This window comes from Coptis chinensis, chromosome 9 (genome assembly GCF_015680905.1).
Source record: "Coptis chinensis isolate HL-2020 chromosome 9, ASM1568090v1, whole genome shotgun sequence".
Taxonomy (NCBI): Eukaryota; Viridiplantae; Streptophyta; class Magnoliopsida; order Ranunculales; family Ranunculaceae; genus Coptis; species Coptis chinensis.
In genome coordinates this window covers 26,846,815-26,868,321 of record NC_141464.1, presented here as the reverse complement: position 1 = coordinate 26,868,321, position 21,507 = coordinate 26,846,815, and the positions used below count along the sequence as shown (strand labels likewise).

Sequence of the window (21,507 nt, the reverse complement as noted above, 5' to 3'; positions counted from 1 at the left end):
ATGAACAATCATTGTTCATATATCAACATAAGGTATGAACACTCATTGTTCATAGTAAAACGACATAAAGGGTAAAATCAATTTGTCCTTTGTCCTTGAGGGTTATTTATTTAAAATCTGGGTCATTTGTCCTTGAGGGTTATTTTCACTCAAAAATTGGTTTTCAGGGTTATTTTCACCCGATATTTGTCCTTGTGAGTGATTATAAAAAAACTATGTCATTTAGAGTTGTTTTTAATCGAAATTGGGCCTTGGGACCAATTTCTTGTTTTTTCAAATGTTGACACACCGGTTTTTTTTTGCCAAAAACAATCATTCTGCATAAAATAATCAAATCCATGCCCCCTTTTGTTGTTTTCAATTGTTTGGCATTCTAAACCTATAAAAACCAATGCCAAAAAAAGATAGTAAATAATATCTTTCAAATTTTTATTTTTTTCACTCAACCCCTCTCTTTGCAATTGGGTATTTTGAATTTAGTCTCATGAAGATTATTTATTTTACAGTTTTTTAGGAATTGGGTATCTTAATTTTTGTTTCAATTGAGTAATGACTAATTAGTGGGTATTTTTTTTATTTTTTTTATTTTTTTTGAGTGAATATGAAGAAGCTGGGTGTAGTAGTGACTAGTGAAGCCAATGAAAGGTTATGGTAAGGCTTTGGCATCAGTATTGCGATTCAGTTGATGGGTCAAGTTTGGTTAGGTATTCCTGATAAAGTGGTTGAGTTATGGACACTTGATCCTAAACAAGCTAAAAGGTTAGAATTTTAAGCGTTGTTATTTTTATTGTGATGAGTGTTTTTTTTATTAGATGCTTCAGATTAACCATCTGATAATCTTGAAGGTAATATGATCTTGCTTCATGCACCTATTTTTTTTATGGATTCACGGTTGGTGTCGTATATTATTATTTTTAGGTACTTAAATAAATAAAACTTTTGTATTCTCTAGTCTCTACTGACCTATTATATTTTTCGTTATAATTATCAGTTTTATGTCAACAGTTTTATCTTCTCAGACTTTATTGATTATTTTCTTTTGGTTTGATAAAGCACTAAGTTAGATGAAACGGTCGATTTAGACGAAACTATGAAAATAGACTACTAAAATTCTAGAGATTGATTAAACTTATCTTTATTAAAAATTCCCTCCAAAACACAATAAACTTAGGCGTTGTGTTCAACCCATTGGCATTGCATTGTGTTCAACCCATTGGCATCGCATTGTGTTCTAAACATTACATTTTAAGGTATTATGTTCTCACCATTAGATTTGTTTTAGGCATAATGGTGTCTTCTCAAGCAATTCGAGAACATACAGAGCAGCTGCTATTGTCCACGACAATATCATACATTTAAAATCATGTGCACCATTTTATTAATTTGCTAATGATGTAGTCTTCAATTACTGCTCATGGAACAATGCAGAGTTGTTGCAAAGGTAATATATACTTTGCAAAGTTAGTGGCAGATATGAGTATTGGCATGAGCTATTGCTCCTTTATTAATATTGGCACATGTGGGATAGTACTTGCTCAAACCTATGAAAAGGAGATTGTCAAAGGACTTAGAAGTCCAGGTAGAGAGTCTATAGTTATGTCAGTTGAAGTACAAAGTACAAACAAGAGGTTCAGTTGAAATTCTTCCACTTCAAGAGGGAAAGGTAGTTGCGCCGCACTAAGTCCATCAATAAGCATGATCTCATGTCACTAGATTGAAGGTAATACCATATGGTAACCTACACATGAGCTATACAATTATCTAAGTTTATTTGCAGACGCACTACTCACTCCTTTCATTATAAAGAACGAGGTTGTTGAAGAAATTTATGCTGCAGATTGGTCTTTGTTAAACACTTATTATTTGTTATTAAGATCAGATTTAATATACGGTGATGTTAATTTTTTTGAAAGTAAAACAGTTGGTTTGGTATTATGGTGAACTATGAGCAATCACTGCATGACTGCACATGTGAGTGTATGTTAGTGTTGTTGGTGCTGTTGGTGTGAGTGCATGTTGGCAAGCCTTTATAAATACTCTCTCAATCATATATAACTTTTGAATATTACTCTGCATCTATGTAAAGTATATAAACTGCCAGTACAACATGGTGTTGAGTGTGGAAGGCATGCGAGGAGACAAACGTGATAGTGTGTGTGGAGTAGTAGACTGCTGTGGTGATGACTGATGTGTGGAGTAGTGGACTGGTGTGGTGATGACTGGTGTGTTGTAGTGACTGCTATTGCTGCTGCTGCCGCCTACTACTATTGCTGCTGGAGAGCAATTAATTCTGAGCTGATTTCCTTTTGGCTAGCAAAATTCCCAAACCTAATTAGTTTTAACACCTTACTGGTTGAAATCCTTGTGAAGAAGAATAATAAGAAATTGATGGAAAGTTCTCACAAGTAAATGCCCAAAAAACTTGTGAATTTTGATGTCATCATAAGCGAAATTGAAACGAGCACTTTCAGCTTTCGATACACTTATCTCTATTCCCTACTAATTATATATATATATATATATATATACTAGTATTGGTATGTGCCCGTACGACACTAAAAAGCCCTAGCAGAAGCCCGACGAAAAAAACCCAACAACCCACCCAAAAAGTCCAGCCGCATTTGTTGACTTCAAACAATGATCCAGTACTCCTGTTGCTACTTATTATACTATCCATACCCCGATAAGCCCTAAGATCCTCCATGTGATAAGCATTATAAGTAGATTCAAAGGTTAGGGTTGGTTTCTGGCGCTCCACACCACCCTAATTTGTTATATACTAGTATATAACCCGTGCCCATGACACTGTTTCAAATTAGGCCCAAAAGAACTCCAACCAACCGAATGATAAAAGCCTAGCCCACAAAGCAGCCATTGTTGACCAAATCAACAATGATCTAGTACTCTTTCAAATTAACATATTGTAAACTGCACATGCCCTATAAGACTTTGGATCTGCCATGTCACAACTTGTAAAATACAATGGTAGTCGCCGGATAGGGCCATGCGGGCCCCACACCAAGCCTTTTTATTATATATATACTAGTTAATGCCCGTGCCTACGGCACGGATTGGGGATTGTATTCGAAGATTCTTAAATTGAATGGTGCTAGAAAATATATTATAGCACAACAATCTTTAGAATTCATATGTTCTGCATGTATTGATGTTTACTGATACTAATACAATATTAAAATATATACAATGAAAGAAAATTAACATTTCAATAGAATGGACATGAAACTATGCTGGCTAAAGAACTTGAAATAATATTGTGTATTAATATCATCAAAGCATCTATCATTATTGATATATAAAAATACAGAAATATCATCACCTTTAAGATCCTTTCGCTTCACGTACTTTCATCCTTGCAGTACTAAAGGTGTGCCTTTTTACCAATGGCACACATTTGTACAGAGGCCACATGAGATTAGTAAAGCTTTGGAGCCACTCAAGGCTATACAAACTATAGTTATAATATTAATGGCTTATTGGCTTGTATTTTTCACTTAACTCCTCTTCATTTTTAGCAAACTCTTAACCCTCACATTATCTTATCAGTCTCAATCACGTTGGCTTAAAACATTTCCTTCTTTCAACATTACTTAAGCTTACATTGATCAATTCAAACTATCCATGATCAATTAACATTACTATGCAAGAAAGAACCCTTAATTTCTCGAGCTAAAGGAAAGTCTAAAAATTGGTGTTTGTTGTTAGGGTATGTTCTAGTAGCCAAAATTGAGCTACCCCTCCTGTAACGATAAAACACAGTTAATTATAGAAAGTGCCTTACCAACAACTTTTTTTTTACCTTCTTTTAAACACTCAAGCATGGCAGAACGAACTTTATTTTAGGAGAGAAGTCTGTCTTGGTAGGGAGTTGAAGAAGAGAAAAGTGCCCTATGATTGTTATAAATCAATTAGTGAAAGAAGGTTGTGTACGATAGTGAGGCAAGAAGAGCGACCAACAAAGAAAGTGCAGAAAGATATCTAACGACTATTTTGCCAAAAAAAAAAGTGACTAAAAGAATTATATAGGTGCCTGAATTTTGAAACCATAAACAGATCTTAAAATTAAATAATGCCAAAATCAAAATTCCAATAGCCCTATTCTTGGGGGTAGCAAGAGCTAAGACAAATTACTAAAATATTTCTTTGCACAACACTGTAAGAAACAGACAACGGCAAAAAACTATTATAAAGAATACATGAAGCCATGACACAAAACCTATTACCTGCAGAAAATCCTTTCACAACATTAAAACTTTGAAACAAAGAAAACAGTCTGAGGTGGATATCTAAACTGTATATGCTTTTCTTGCTCCTGAATTTTCCTTGCCCTTTTTGATAATGCTTTAATTCAGCTTTCTTTCTGGATTGAGAGTTTTCCTGATGAGTAGATAAAAACTTAGCATGCAGTATGCATCTTTTACATGGTAAAAAGTATAATCCAAAAGCTAACTAATAACACAAATAGAAAACCGCCATCCAGGGGTACTTTATGAAATTGTTTGTTGCAAGTTAACCTAACAAAATATAGATAATTGGTAAAGCTCAAGTCGCTTAACCTCAATTTCTAGCATACTAATCGTCTAGAACCTATCAATTGTGAAAGCACACCAAGCTTGCATACATGTCATATGTACTTATATAGTTATATGCAGTAGCTAAATTAAAGATATATATTTAAAGTAGGAGGTGCCTTGAATGTTCCAGTCTATTGTTTTTCACTTTGTTCATATATGATTTTACTAAGCAAAAGGGCACAAAGGGAGCATGTCACTTCCATTAAAGAAAACTTACATTTTCATTTTGCACTTTAGACTTTGATTCTTCAGAAAGATGCAAGGTCTTTTTCTTTGTCTGCTCTGCACCCAGACCACGCTTGTTAGTTGTTCGTCACATGTGTTTGCAGTGGCTCCAACATTCCCTATATTCCCAACAGATACAGACTGCTAAGTAAGTCACAAAGATATATATGTAATTACTTCACAGGTGAAAAATACAAACAGTAATGACAAATTCAAAAGAGCAAGCCAATGAGACTTGCAACGTTTCCAATAGACTTGAGCATAATTGGATGATAGAGTTGATATTCATGGTACCATTGTCTCTATAATAGGACAAACCAATGAATTTATAGCAACTGAAACTCAAATAGCAAACAGGTGAGTAACGCATGCAGCTAACGTTGCAATTTTTCAATGTGATAGTGATCTTTCTAAACTACAATGGTATCGACAGAAACCGCCATTATAGGCATATATATAATAGGCAATTAAGGCAAAATATGCGAAACTTCGACTATATGCAGCACCAAAATCAATCTTGTCTTCCATACTTCATAATTTAGGCACTAAAATCAATCATGTACTTCAAAGTAATACCATATAGCCCTTTTCCCACAATAGTACAAACACTTCGTAGAGCATGGTAAGATTATAATCAAGATTTTAGGCAGTGAAAATTAGTTCAATTGATGCATCTACCACATACAATCCTATAACGTTGTATAAATACTAGATTCAGGCTACATGATTGCTAATATGAACTAACTGCATGAAAAAAATGAAGCACTCTCAAAATGAAAGCATGGAATAAAAATTACCTCTGACAATTGGCTTAAAATATTGCTCCAACCGTGCTTATTCTCCAAATGATGCAATGGTGAAATGACAACACGAAAAAATTAATTAAAAAAAAAAAAAAAAAAAGGAATAGAGTTTGAAGCGATAGAATTCATAACACTTGTAGCTTGGCTGCGAGAATTTTGTTAGAAATTATATTTCCTTCAAGTTGTCCATAAGAAAGGTGGGACATCTAATAAAATAGTTTACAATTTGTTATTCCAAAATGGATAAAAATGGATGAATACCATAACCCAACCAAAATAAAGTCTCAATATACCTCCGAAAATTGCACAATTTTAGTAGCACTACGACAATTGGATCTATACTCAAAGCATAGCTGAGTCATCTATTGCAAAAATAGAGGGATCCATATTCTTTGGTTCTCTGCAAAGAAAACCAAAGTTTGGTCAATCCAGAAATATATAATCTCAATTTTTTTTAAAGAGAGATTACCTGAGAAGAATCATGACTTAAAAGTTCAGGCTTTGAGACGAATTTCAATTAGGAGATTAAGCCATTTCAAAAAATAAGCCAATTGTAGAATCTCTCCAATTGCGGACGATGAAAGAGAGACAAAGGAGGCGCACACTATTTGGGAGGGGAAGAGAGAACGAAAGGATAAGCTAAGCATAGTACACGAAGGGTTTATGCCATTTATTGCCACAGTTAAGTTTCTAATTAATATCCAAATTAATTTCTAATGGGCTCTCTCTCTCGATTTATACCCTGAAATCGTGCCGCATTGGGGAGTTAAATCGATATCCTATAGGGGCCTTAATCGAAATGGATCGATCAACCCAAAATAAAAAAAATCCATATTCTCTCTCTTCCTTTTTGTTTTGATTTTTAAGACCACCGATCTGTTTTGTTAGGGATATCCTCGTAGTAGCCCATATATATATATATACGGTTTGGCATCAATTTCACAGACAACATCCAAACAGCAAAATTTTGGCCGTTGGATCAAAACAAATCCAGATCAAGATAAAAAAAATGAAATTTCAAAATTGACCTCACAAAATATGAAATTTCAAAATTTGGTAAGCTAACAGAAATTCAACAAACAACAAACTCACGAGGGTTTTGAATTCTTTCCAAATTAAACAATTTCGAATGACAAATTAAACATAGGTAAATTTAATGGTTTCTCTCCCAAATTTCATTTCTATTCTGCGATAAAAAAAACCCTTACCTTCTCGCGCTCTCTCTCTCTCCTCCACTACTGCAAATGGAAAATTGGAATAACCCAAAAATCAAACCCAAGACTAGTGTTCAAACCCAAAAATCGTTTACGTCATGGTAGAATGCTTCAAAGTTCTAATGTTAATAATGAAAATGGTCTTGTTGATTTCCCTGTTGATGGTTCTTCTGACCCCTTCACTGTTGGGTAATCTTTACAACATTTTCTTGAATAAATTATGTTTCGTTTTTGTATTCTTGGGTTTATTTGTTCATGTTATGTAATGTAATGGGTAGTTGACTTTTGGAAATTTTGACTTATTGGTGGGTTGGTTTTATAGGTTGTACTTCATAAGAGTTAAGTTAGGGTCTCCAGCTAACGAATTTTACATACAGATTGATACTGGAAGTGATATCTTGTGGGTTACTTGTGATTCATGTCAAGGTTGCCCCAAATCCAGTGGACTTGGTGTTAAGTTTTCTTTCCATTAACCTCATTTTTTTCCAATTTTTACTGTTTTATTGTTGTTGGTATTAAGGAAAGCGTATTTTGTATGTTGCAGATCCAGCTCAAGTTTTATAATCCTCTAAGCTCTGGATGGTCATTAGTGTCTTGTGTGGATAGTCTATGTAATTCGGCTGTTCAAATTGCTGAAGCTGGATGCACATCTCAAGACTCTCAATGCAGTTATTCGTTTCAGTATGGAGATGGGAGTGGGACTTCAGGGTACTTTGTGTCGGATATGTTGTATTTTGATTCGGTCACTGGGGATTCTTCAACAGCTAATTCTTCTGCTTACAAAGTAATGCTTCATCCTTAATATCATAGAATGTGTCGTTGTACTATTTTTTTAATTTCATATTAGAATTATATATATCTTATAATTCTAGTTCTTTAGTTTTATTCATCTTTTTTGGGTTTCTGGCTTGCTAAGTGGGCATTGTATGTAGATGTAGATGTACCCTCGACTTGTGCATCCATAGTTGTGGTCTGGACTAGTTCAACATTTACAATTACTGATTTGAGTGGCTAACTTGGCCATATATTCAAAATGTGTTTTTATACTGCTAGGTGTCTTTAAGTATGTTTCTGAGATTGTCTTGATTGGTGACTGCCTAGTTGTTAAATTTTTTTTGCGAGAGTTTTAAAGATGAATGCTTCATTCCTTATTTTCTTCTTTTTCTTGTTGTGAAATATAGTATGGGCGTTTGTTTGTCATTTCCTCTGATTTTAGTTAAGTGATTAGTATTTTGCAATGGGAGCTTGATATATGGGAACTAATGTTTGTATGTGTGTGTGAATTCTCCACCGTAGTTCAGTGCTTGTAAATCTATTTCTTTGATTATTATTTTTTTCATTTTTTTTGCCTATGCACATGTATTTTTTTTTTTGATCAGCAAGCGGGGTTGTTAACGGGGTCCCCTACCCCTTTATTGATAATAGAAGCTTATGTACATGTTACAATCTCTCATACTCTCTTCCTATAACATTATTATCTATGATCTTGATTACATCATGTGATAAGGAATTTATACTAATGTCTACATATGCCTCATCAGGTATAGTACTCGCTAAAAAATCAGCTAACTTATTTGCTTCTCTGAAAATATGAACAATAGTGAATTCCTCGAATTCTGCCTCCATTCTTTTAATGCTCCTCATCATCTTGTTAGCCTCCCATGGAAAGACAGTTTTTTGTATGAATGATAGCGCATTTTGGGAATCTGTTTGTGCTCGCAGCTTTGTAACATTCCGCGCAATTGCTAGCTTCATTCCCTGCTCCATGCCCTGTAACTCGACCAAGGCGATGTTGTTATATGTCGATTTACCTTTAGGTGCTGCCGCAACTCTCCCTCTGTCATCTCTAATTACAACTGCCCACGCTCCTTGATTCCCCTGTACCGTACCGTCTGAGTTCAAATTTTGTACTCCTTCAGGCGCCCTTTCCCATCTACAGAACCTTTTGTTATTCTTTACTCTGTCTACTTCCAAGTTCCACAACTCTGCAAACCTCTCCCTCTCTGGCCCATCCACCATCTTCACATTCATAGAGTTTAACTTCGTTTTTACATCACTGACCACATTGAATACGATGCCATCACCCACTTTGTTTCTCTGTTCAAAAATCCTCTGATTTCGCTCCCTCCAAATCCAATAGCAAAACCCATTAAACACTAATCTGAGCGCATCTTGTTTACAGCCACTTCCAGCTGCTGTGGTCGTTACCCATTTCACTTCTTCCTGCCAATTTGTCGATCTATTTCTTGAGTACCCACAAGCTGTCAACAGTTTGCTCCACACCTCTTGTCGCGAAGAGCAGTTAAAGAACAAGTGTTCCTCTGTCTTGACTTCCTGCCAACAAAAATGCATGTATCATCATCTGTCACTTACGACTTTCCTCTCCTTCATTCTTTGCAAAGTCTTCAGGCTCGTCCTCAAGCACCATCCAAGTTATGAATGAATGCCTGGGAATTTTGTTTGTAAACCAAACAAGAGAGTGCCATTCTACGACCTGTTTTGTATTCCTTATACTATGGTACGTGTCTTTTAATGTAAACCCACCTCTATTTGACACAGTCCACACAATCTTGTCTTCCCCGCTGATAATGCTTACCTCCTCCTCCATTCTATCGAAGGTATCAGTTGCTTGTACCCTAATGTGATTAGGTATACGCCACCTGCCATTCTCGATGAACACAGCTACCTTGCTTCCTAGATTACAGGTCGAGTCATATCTCGAGTACTTGTGGGAACCTCTCCTTCAAATCCCATCGATGCCATGGGTCTAACCAAAATGATGTATTCTCTCCATCTCCAATTTGATGCGAGCAATATGTTTTGCTTCATCCTTCTCCTTCATGATGTTTCGCCAAACTCCATGAATAGTCATTTGCTATATTCATGCTCCGTAAATTCTTCCCTTTATCGATTCTTATATACCCATTGAACCCCCAGTTTCATTCTTATTTATGATGTTCCATAAGTGTCTCATGTTAGTGCATGATTCATTCTTGAAAGATCCCTCACTCCCACCCCTCCTTCTTCATACGGATAGGAGATACTCTCCCAACCGATGAAGGCATTTGACGCTGCACAATCGGCCCATTCCATAAGAAGTTCCGACATAGCTTATTAATCTCATCAATAATTCTCTCGTGGTACAATAAAACACGAGAACTAGTATACACTCAAGCTATTCAAAACTGATTTTATTAGTTGAACTCTTCCCCGCATAAGATAAGAACTTCCCTTTCCAACTCAATTCTGTTAGTAACTTTTTTGTAATCAAAGGCGGACATAATCAAATGAAGTTAACCTTGTTGTGATAATAAGCGGCATGCCCGATATTTAACAGGGAGCTCACTTGCGAGAAAGAGAGAATCACTGGATTGCCTCACAACCGCTTTGGTCCACCCCGCAAAAATACTTGACTCTTGTTCACATTGACTTCCAATCCGAACATTTTGTAAGAGTATCAATATTCTCTTTTCGGACACTTTCTTTGCATCAATATCTCCATAGATGAAAGCAATCGGATCATCCGCAAAAGCCATATGAGTTATGATAGGTTCTTGACATTTCGATGGAGCTTGTATCTTCCTTCCCTTACACTATGCATCATAATCTCGAGAACAAATCCATAACTAGCACAAAAAGATATGGTGACATGGGATCACCCCGCCTTATCCCTCTTCTTCCTTTGAAATACGATAAGGTGTACCATTTAGCATAATGGAGTATGAAGGTGTCTCCACACACTCTTTAACCCATCAGATAAACTTTCTTGGGATGCCTATTCTCTGCATTGCAAACTCCACTACCTCCCACCCACCGAATCATAAGCCTTCTTAAGGTCTATCTTCTTGCACATCTTGGCGGTGCCTTATCCCCTGTGGTAATTGTGTAGCAGCTCATGGGATAAGAGGATGTTATCTTGTATAGCTCTGCCTGTAATAAATGCCGACTGATTTGGTTCCACCACACGGATGAATGAAACTCTTCATTCATTAGTCGATCTTACTAATACATTTGTACATCACTCCACAAAGATGAGATAGGTCTATAATCAGTTAAGGACGAAGGGCTATGTACTTTAGGAATCAGGGTTATGCATGTAGAGTTTACTTCTTTTAACATCATACCTAATCTGAAGTAATTTTGGACGGCTAAAATGAAATCTGCAGATATAACTCTCTATGTAGCTTTAAAGAACATAGAAGAGAACCCATCACTTCCCGGCGCTTTATCACTATGCACATGTATGACAATCATCATAAGTTTTAATTGATTTTTTTTTCACCAGGGTATTTTGAAGACAATAGATGTTAACAAACTGGTTTCTGCTAGTTGTCGAGTGAAGATTTGGGTTGCAGTTTGGTTTGCACAACTAAACAATAAAATGGGAGGTGATTTGAAGAAGATACGGACAATTGGGGAATATCTGATAGAAATTTGGAAAGTTGCAGGAATGAACCTCGATGGGGTGGAGTTCTTGTGGTCTGATGAAATCAATTCAAGGGCACGAGTACTGGCCTCTTGTAATGGATTTCTTTATAGTATCATCTTTTGTTATTACTGAAGATACCTCGATGGGGTGGTGTTCTTGTTGTTACTGAAAATCTATGTTTCTTTTTGAATGCATTTCTTTGGTATCTATAAGTTTTGTGAGCACTCTTGCTTTGGCATTGATAGCGTTGTGATCTTCGGTCCATTAGTTGAAATAGATATTGAGACATTATCAGAAGTTATAGACATTGTTTCGAGCACTGTCAGAAGTTATTAAGAAACTTATACCACCCAAATTCTTTACAAGTAAATTCTCGATCTCAGACACAGACGTCCTTCTATACATGCATGCAAATCAACACTGAAATGGTGCATAGTTCTTCCACATTTGCAGTGTACAAATTGAGTCTAAAATCCAAATTTTGTCTGGCATTCGCAAGAATTTGATCCACTCCACCATTCAATTCTTCTCTCTGTTTTTCTGTTACTCTCTATGAGTTTCGTGATGGCATCAACACTACATAGTGGGTCCAACTTGAATCCATAGAGAGGACTGTCCTTCACTTGAGTATTCATCTCGAGATGAAGAGTCTGGGCTTGCAGTGTTGTGGTCACTAAAGACGAAGAACTTGGTTGCTCTTCTACTTTACTCCTTGTTTGACGAAATCAAATGCTTCATTTCCTCACTAATCCCAGCCAATATGACCACAATTTTTTTCGCTATCAATAGCAGACATGCACTCCCTTACTATACGTTCCAACCAATACTCCAAGCGCCTCCCCTCTGACATAGATAATAAGTCCACAAAAAGAACTCCTCCTTCTGCTTCTTTTATCTGCAATTAATACTATTAAATAAATCTTGCTAAGAAATGACAGACATACAATAATGAAAACAAAATTCATATACCTTTTCCTCGATATTTGTATTTTGCAGTTTTGTTACTTTGTCCGTAGGTAAAATTTCAAAAAAAATGGATTAGTCTTCTGATTGTTCGAGTCACCTCTAATTTTCCTGTCGTGCAAAATGATAACTGTTAGCCTACTATAAGAGATCTTAAATGAATACGGTCCACATTTGTCATAGTAGAAATAAATCATAGATATTCTTACGTTGTCATTGACACTACAACTAGCATTGTACTCGAGTAATGTCTTTACACTTGAAACTGCCTGAAGTGAGTGCTGAACCGCATGGCAGAAGGGAGTCGTCCCATTCTGCAAGCGAGATACAAACTGTACTGCTTCTTGATGCAGGTTCGTCATTGTATCTAAAGGCAAATTCCATCTACCATCAAGTAATATCACGTACTGTTAAAGCAATAACACTTGAATCACACAGAACACATATATCGCTTGTATGACCAACGAGCAATGATATATTTTATAAAATTTCAAGCTATTGATTCCAATACAGGTAAAGAATATTCTAACATGTCACTCCCTTATAGACAGGACAGAAATACTAAAGATTCATTATAGAAATTGCTTTGACTTTTTAATTATAGCAGAAATTGAAAACCTCTACAATTTTAATAGAACTAACAAGTGATTTATGATAAAATTAAATGGAACCGTGAAGTTTTGAAGGAAGAAAAATTGTGCTTTAATGAGAGAGACAAACCTGGTTACTTTGTTCTTTTGATTTCCAGTAAAATCCACCGAAAAAGATTGTGCTTTTGTACATAAATTTATTTAACAACCAATGAGTGAACAAACAATTTATTTTAAGGCAGAATGTAAATAAATCGAAACAAATCTCACAACAAGGAAATGAAAAAAAAATGAAGTTGGAATCAAACTTATTCAAGAGGCATTATTGGCAATATTTGATATAGCAAGGCTTATTATTATTTCTCTGGTTCTTGCAGTTAGCCAACAAACAAGATGTTCTTTGTCAACACTATATCAACCAATCAATCAATTAGATCAAATTAACAAATGAAACCTCAACAAATCAATTTACCTGGCGACACATCTTTGAGAGTCCAAAGACTAGATCTTTATCACATTTGACTCGTTTTTAAGAACAACGAATGGGAGATGGGTTTCGCTTGGTGTCAACCTAACTGGGTTTGATTTTTGGGTGGAAATTTTGGGTTTGATTTTTGGGTTATTCCAATTTTCGATTTCCAGTAGTGGAGGAGAGAGAGAGAGCGTGAAGGTAAGGGTTTTTTATCGCAAGATGGGAATGAAATTTGGGAGAGAAACAATTATATTTACCAAAATACCCCTGCTCTGTTTAAATTTGGGACTTTGATTTCTGATTTAGATTTGGTGATCCGACGCCTGAAATTTTGCTGTTTGATTACTGTCTACGAAATTGATGTCAACCTAGCCGGATCATATATATATATATACTATTAAAAATAGTGTTAAAATTGTGGACCGTTAGATAAATATCGAATTTAAACACAATTTTTGACAAGGTTAGACATGTTCAAATGTGTTGATATTTTGTGAAGATTCTATCCATGGTAGCAAGATCTTTTCTACCAAAAATCAGCCCTTAGTTCATTGTGTAAGTTGTGGATGTCAAAATAAGGTGTCAAAAAAAGATGTCAACATAGCCTAACCCATATATATATATATATATATATATATATATATATATATATATATATATATATATATATATATATATAAGGGCTGATTTATATACTATACCTTCTTTAGCAACAAACATTCAATGTCTCTGTTCTGTTATGTTACTTCTGTTTGGACACACATTGGGATCCTTGCACATAGAGTCTGTGGTAATTGCCCTGCTGTTACCATTCTCTCTCAAACACTAATACAATCAAACTAGATTGTATCGGGAATTAAAATACAAGAAATAAAAAATGATAGATAGGATGGGATTAATTCGAGAAAACCCACCGTAAACTCCAAATGGTTCTATTGGGGGAACCACGTCCAATTCACACTGTTGTGCAAACAATTACAATAATCAACTTACCTTCTTTATTAACTCACAAGCCTTAAATACAAGTTCATGTAGCCATGTAACTTACAACCACTACAAAGAACTGCCCACTACCTTATGTCCATTCCCTACCTATAATTACCTGACCACTATTACTAGTCTCGCTCATAATAACTAACCCACTAATATTATTAACTTAGATATAATGCCTAGATAATAGGAGACACTAAGTAATTCAAATTAGATACCATCAATCACATATGTAACAACTCAATCCCTCTTGAAAACAACCTTGTCCTCAAGGTTGAATATTTGCACTTTGATCTTCCATGATCCCATAAGCAGCGACAATCTGGAATTGAATTAAGCACATTACATTGTTGATCAAATTCTATTCGAACCGGTTCAACATGTGAGATGACGAAAGGTACAAATGATTTGAAATTCCTACCTACAAATTGTCGTTGCAATAAACAATAATTGAAAGATAATTTTGAATACGAACCAAGCTCCACAAAAATCTACGGTATCTTCATGAAAAATTGGAAAGAAATCACTGAGATTGTATGTGGTAAAACTAAGAAGTTTGGTACGGATCACCACGACCTTTTCATTGAAAACATTTATGAAATCCGTTAAGTACCAACATCGTTGCTTACGAAGTTCATTCATTGTCTTCTTAAATTGAGCACAATAACATTCAAAGATTTCGTTCAAACTCGCCAATGTACTTCTAATTTCTACCACAACCTCTTCACTCATTTTCTCTTTTTTTTTTTGGATACAAGAACTGCGATAAATACAAGATAACAATGAGATGCTATCACCACAAGCCAAAGATCGAACGGCTCCGATACCACTTGATACAATCAAACTAGATTGTATCGGAAATTAAAATGCAAGAAATGAAAAATGATAGATAAGATGGGTTTAATTCGAGAAAAGCCCGTAAACTCCAAATGGTTCTATTGAGGGAACCACCTCCATTTCTAATCCACTTGAAAACAACCTTGTCCTCAAGGTTGAGTATAGATTGTATCTACCAATTCATGGAACACCACGGCTCCGCAATTCATGTAGTGCGCGTCCACTATTTTCTTGAGCAATGTCACACTTGATCTCGCGCTCCTTTTCTTCCATGGTGCTGTTGTGAAATTTTTCAGTACTACAATGGAAATAATTTCCAACAAGACACCTTCCATTCATGAAGATAGCTCCCTCATTGAATCCTCTTTGGCCCACCACTTGGAAATCTTCACCTTGGCTTTGTAAAATTGAATTGGACATTACTTTCACCTTGGTTAGTTCCATATAATATGTGCGGAAAAGCTGGAATTATATCAGGAGGTTCTTTTTTGTCATCTCCTTCAGTTAGTTTGTTCTACTTGCAACAAAATCTCATGCATTTTTTTGTTGTCTTGGTGGACAATATTTTCTTCCTTCATAACAACGTTGCCATCTTTCCTTGCACAACAATATTCAATCATCAATAATTGCTTCACTGGTGGTGAGACGTTGTGTGAATTGAGTTTATTTAGTAGAGTGATAAACTTCTCCATAATTTGTTGTTGACATATAATGAAAGAGTGCACTACTGTCTCCAACTTCACCACTCTTTGCTCCAAATCCATTCCACTTGCTTAAAAGATGAACGCCAACGATAGAATGGCTAACCACAGTCCAAGGATGGAACTGCTCCAATTCACGGACACGTACGTGATTGATGGTATCTAATTTGAGTTAGTTCGTGTCTCATATTATCTAGGCATTATATCTAAGTTAATAATATTAGTGGGTTTGTTATTATGAGACTAGTAATAGTGGTTAGGTAATTGTAGTGGGAAGTTCTTTGTAGTGGTTGTAAGTTACATGGTTACATGTACTTGTATTTAAGGCTTGTGAGTTAATAAAAAAGATAAGCTGATTATTATAATTGTTTGCACAATAGTGTGAATTGGAGGTGGTTCCCTCAATAGAACCATTTGGAGTTTATGGGGTTTTCTCGAATTAATCCCATCCTATCTATCATTTTTCATTTCATGCATTTTAATCTCCGACACAATCTAGTTTGATTGTATCAAGTGGTATTGTTACAGATCAACATGTTGCACCTAACAATCCTATCTACTAGAATCATTTGTAGGGAAGTTATGTAATTTCGTGAGTTAGTGGGTAGTTATCTAAATGTGTAACTCCTGAACATGGAGATGCATGTACTTAAAGGCTTGGTGCCATATCAATAAGAAGAATTAGAGAATTAATATTATTGAAAGTTGATTACACTTTTGTGTTATCTTAACTTGGAGGTCTGGTTTTCCTTGAAATGAATCAATTGGAAGTCATGGGTTCCTCAATCAACCCAAATACTAGTTCCAATCTATGTGATTGTAACAAAATGGTATCAGAGCCATTCATTCCTCGGATTGCGGTCACACCACAACATATGAAGGAGATTTTGAAGGCAATGCATGAAGATTTGCGACATTACAAGACATGCATGCTTGATCTCATAGAGTCCAATAGTAAGATACTACAAAATTTTAGTAGAATCAATGAGAAATATGAAAATCCGTCTTCAAAAGTGGCAAATTTCAAAAGCCAAACTACTGTTTGTGTGGAAATTGTTGATTCAATGGTTGAAAAACCAACTATAGACTCATTCGAAATTAACAATGGCAACAACAACGAGAATATAAGGTATGGAGACTTCAATAAGTTCAATTTTAATGGAGGGAATTCAACAAGTGATATGTTTATGGTGCTGCAACATTTGCTTGAGAAATTTTCGACTAGGATGCGTTGGCATTTATGGGATCCAGGAAAATGAAAAAGCAAATCAGACCTTGAGGACAAGGTCTCTTTTAAGGGGAATGGAATGTTACGGATCAACATGTTGCACCTAACAATTCTATCCACTAGAATCATTTGTAGGGAAGTTATGTAATTTAGTGAGTTAGTGGGTAGTTATCTAAATTTGTAACTCCTGAACATGGAGATTGTAGAGAAAAAGACAAAGTTTTCTCTATTTAGGCTTGAGCGCACCTTGCGCTCCCTTTTGCCTGGACAAGGGCGCGGGTCGCGCTCATACCTTGGTCGAACTCCAGGCTCTTCATCGCACCCTATGCTCGACTTTGCCTTGCAGAGAGCGCGGGTCGCGCCCCACCATATTTCAGCACGAATTTGCCCTTTTTCGGAATTTTTCTGAAATAGTATAAATGTAGGTTTTTTATTTAGAAACCTAACTTTTCCAAAACCAAGAAAGTGAGAGATTATAAGAGAGCAATTCTTTGTGAGTCGAGTGTTCATTCTTTGTGAGTGAATTGAGAGACTTGTAATCTGTTACTCCGGACATCTAGTAAAGCTTGGGACTCGCAGTGTGGACGTAGGCAAATTACCGAACCACGATATATCTCGTCTTATGGTTTGTTCTTCTTTTACATTAATTGTTTTACTTTAGATATTTGTTATTTGATATTGAGAAGTATTGGGATTACTTTGGAGGGTGTTGAAGTCTTATCTAGTAAGAAGGATCGATCCTTGTGTAGGATTGATCTATTGTAGTGGGTAACGTTGTTTCCGCAGTGTTATATTCAAATCAATTGGTATTAAAGCGTAGGTTTAGGACCTAGGAATTTGTGTAGACAAGGTGTTAGATTAAATTCCTGAGTTAAAGTTTTTTTTTTGGGTTATTGTGTGTAACTTGAAAAAATGGCTCCCAAGATGTCAAATGCTAAGTTTGAAGTAGAGAAACTTAATGGAAAGAATAATTTTGGGATTTGGAGAATCCAAGTAAGGGACATCCTCATCTAACAAGGTTTGCATAAGGCTTTAAAGGGGATTAAATCTAATACGGCGAGTATGAGTGATGATGATTAGGAAGAGTTCGATCTACAGGCTTGTTCATCAATCCAGTTGTGTCTTGCTAATGAGGTTATGTATATTGTGATGGGAGAAGATACCGCTGCCGGTATTTGGCTCAAGCTAGAGTCTATGTATATGACCAAGAGCATGGCTAACAAGATGTACCTTAAGAAGCGTCTTTATCGGTACATGATGGTGGATGGTTCAACGATGCAAGAGCACGTTAGTGAGTTCCGTCGACGCCTAGCGGATTATTTGAATGTTGGCATGAAGATGGATGATGAGGATCAAGCGGCATGTTTAATATTCTCTTTGCCAAAAGCTATGAGCATATAATGACTAACTTTATGAACAAAGAAGATGTAGATCTCGACGAAGTTCAAACTGCGCTTCTTTCTTATTAGTTGATGAATAAGACACGAGTTGAGAATATCATTGATGCAGGACAGGGGCTAGTGGCAAGAGGAAATTCGTATGAACAAAATTCTACAAGCAATGAGAATTCTAGGTTCAAGTCAAATAAGCCTTTAAAACATGGACAGTGCTACAATTGCGATAAAAAGGGACATTACGCAAGTAATTGTCCTCACCCGAAGAAAGAGAGCAAGAGAGATGGTCAGAAGAAAGGTAAGGCAAAAATTGAGGCAAGTTATGCTTTAGGCTCTGAAGGGGATGAGTTTAGTCTCTGTGTGTCCACACAAGACTATATGACCGAAAGGTGGATTCTTGATTCCGTATGTTCCTATCATATGTGCCCGAATTGAAAGTGGTTTACTTCTTATGAGAGCATTGATGGTGGTTCCGTTTTGATGGGTAATGACGTTGCTTGTAAGATGGTAGGAATTGGAACTATACGGGTCAAGATGTATGATGGTGTAGTGAGGACTTTAACTGATGTGAGACATGTTCCTGAGCTAAAGAAAAGTCTTATTTCTCTTGGTACCTTGGATTCCAAAGGCCACAAGTTTGTGGGCGAAGGTGGAGTCCTAAATATTGTTAATGGCTCTTTAGTTTTTATGAAGGGTAAAAAACATGGAACCTTGTATACTCTGATAGGTAGTACGGTGATAGGCGATGTAGTAGTAGGTGCATGTAGTAATGACTTTGAGTGCACTAAGATATGACATATACGTTTAGGGCATATGAGTGAAAAGGGTTTGTCTGAGTTGTGCAAGCGAGGGTTCTTGAAGAATTTGAAGAAGCCAAGTATGGGGTTCTGTGAGCATTGTGTTTATGGGAAGCAGTGCAGAGTCAAGTTCAAGTCAAGCAAGCACACGACAACAGGCATCCTTGACTATGTGCATACGGATGTTTGGGGACCCTCCAGGGTGGCTCCAAAGGGAGGTAATCGTTATTATGTCTCATTCATTGATGATAATACTCGCTATGTGTGGGTGAATATGATGAAATCGAAAGATGAAGTGTTTGAGACATTTAAGAAGTGGAAGGCAAGGGTTGAAAATTGTACAGATAAGAAAGTAAAGACATTACGGTCTGACAATAGTACTGAGTATACCTATGGACCTTTCCAAGAGTTTTGTGCGCAACAGGGAATTGCCAGACACTAGACAGTTAGGGGCATGCCACAACAGAATGGAATGGCAGAGATGAAGAATATAACCTTGCTTGGAAGAGTGAGATGTTTGCTGTCTCATGCCAGTCTAGGCAAAGAGTATTGGGCAGATGCAGTGTCCATGGCGTGTTACCTGTACAATAGGTCACCAGTACTAGCTATAGATTGCAGGACACTTTATGAGGTGTGGTTAGGTAACCCAACTGATTATAGTATTTTGCGAGTGTTTGGATCGACAGCTTACTACCACGTGAGGGAAAACAAGCTAGATCCTAGAGCTAAGAAGGCCATATTCTTAGGCTTCACAAATGGGGTAAAGGGATACAGATTCTGGTGTCTAGAAGACCACAAGTTCCTGGTCAGCAGAGATGTTACATTTGATGAGACTTTCGTGTTATCTTCGATGAAGTCGGCGAAGTCGGGCGTAATGGTGAGTCTATAAAAGTTTAAGCTTACCGAGCTTGAGTTGTCCGATCGCGCGCCAGATGACCGGTTAGATCATGATGAGGTACCAAATCATGGAACCACACAAAGAACAACAGGAGAAGAGCAAGAGCATCCGCAACTTGTAGTGGCCGACCCTGTGCCAAAGAGACAAGTTAAAAAGTGCACAAGTATGGGCATGAGAAGCCGGTGAAACACTATGGTCAGGTGGATTTAGTGGCATATGCACTGAATATCGAAGATGATGAGCCAGATAGCTTCAAGGAAGTTGTTAGAGATGCTAATTATAGAGATTGGTTGGTAGCTATGCAAGCAGAGATGGAATCTCTTGATAAAAATCACACATGGGACCTAGTTTTATTACCAAAGCGCAAAAGGACTATCGGCAGTAAATGAGTGTTCGAAAAGAAAGAGGTCCTTCCCGAGTCGGCAAAGCGATCGGGTACAAGGCAAGAGTGGTAGCAAAGGGTTTTTCACAAAAGGAAGGAGTCGACTACAATGACGTATTTTCCCCGGTGGTCAAACATACGTCCATTCGTGTATTATTGAGTTTAGTTGCTCACTTCAACTTGGAGTTAGAGCAACTTGATGTGAAAACCGCTTTGCATGGGGACTTGAAGGAAGAGATCTATATGAGACAACCCGAAGGGTTTGTCGTTGTTGAAAAGAAGATCATGTATGCAAATTGAATCGGTCAATTATGCGGGTTAAAGCAATCGCCTGCAATGGTACAAGTGCTTTGACACGCCCTCGATGCAACATGAGTACACCCGGCGGTAAGTATGATTGTTGTGTTTACTTTCGTAGAAGCTTCGTGGTAATGACTGCATCTATCTCCTGCTTTATGTGGATGACATGTTTATTGCTTCCAAAAACATGGTGGAGATAGACAAGTTGAAATCTCAACTTGGCTCTGAGTTTGAGATGAAAGACTTAGGTGGAGCCAAGAAGATACTGGGCATGGAGATTGACAGAGATAGGCAGAAGCGACGGATAGTTGTATCTCAGAAGAAATACCTTTAGAAAGTACTTTCACATTTTGGTATGGAGAATGCAAAGTCGGTTTCTACGCCTTTGGATGGGCATTTTAGGCTTTCAGCTAAGTTCTCTCCTAGTTCGATGGAGGAACAAAAACATATGGCACATGTTCCTTATGCTAATGTAGTGGGCAATTTGATGTATGCTATGGTGTGCACACGCCCAGACATTTCACAGGCAGTTAGTGTTGTAAGCAGGTATATGGCTAATCTTAGGAAGCAGCATTAGGAGGCAGTGAAATGGGTATTAAGGTACTTAAAGGGTACCTTGGATGTGGGATTATTTTATGGTGGAGGCACTTGTTATGTCAGTGGATATGTGGATTCAGATTATGCAGGTGATC

The 21,507-nt window shown here is 36.7% G+C and overlaps 1 protein-coding gene and 2 long non-coding RNA genes across 8 annotated transcripts; 1 reads left to right on the top strand and 2 right to left on the bottom strand.

Moving 5' to 3' along the window:
• Nucleotides 1–4,024: 4,024 nt before the first annotated feature.
• On the bottom strand, nt 4,025–6,293 carry LOC147475375 (uncharacterized). Its single transcript, XR_015208988.1, has 3 exons — nt 5,615–6,293; nt 4,810–4,936; nt 4,025–4,395 (listed from the first exon to the last, which is right to left on the bottom strand). It is a non-coding gene; the product is annotated as an uncharacterized LOC147475375 (long non-coding RNA).
• A 510-nt stretch (nt 6,294–6,803) lies between these two features.
• On the top strand, nt 6,804–11,501 carry LOC147475374 (aspartic proteinase 36-like). 2 transcript variants are annotated; one of them, XM_086583192.1, is made up of 4 exons: nt 6,804–7,023; nt 7,212–7,287; nt 7,379–7,618; nt 11,120–11,501. In XM_086583192.1, the coding sequence occupies exons 1-4, from the start codon at nt 6,941–6,943 to the stop codon at nt 11,393–11,395; spliced, it is 675 nt and encodes a 224-aa protein (XP_086439318.1). In that variant the 5' UTR covers nt 6,804–6,940; the 3' UTR covers nt 11,396–11,501. The 2 variants fall into 2 exon arrangements, with proteins under 2 accessions (XP_086439318.1, XP_086439317.1); XM_086583191.1 differs by having other exon boundaries at nt 7,157–7,286.
• Nucleotides 11,502–11,573: 72 nt separating this feature from the next.
• LOC147475373 (uncharacterized) lies at nt 11,574–13,562 on the bottom strand. 5 transcript variants are annotated; one of them, XR_015208092.1, is made up of 5 exons: nt 13,289–13,562; nt 12,947–12,998; nt 12,436–12,593; nt 12,233–12,337; nt 11,574–12,158 (listed from the first exon to the last, which is right to left on the bottom strand). It is a non-coding gene; the product is annotated as an uncharacterized LOC147475373 (long non-coding RNA). The 5 variants fall into 5 exon arrangements; XR_015208089.1 differs by having other exon boundaries at nt 12,436–12,610; nt 13,289–13,557; XR_015208091.1 differs by having other exon boundaries at nt 12,436–12,633; nt 13,289–13,469.
• Between the last annotated feature and the right edge of the window lie 7,945 nt (nt 13,563–21,507).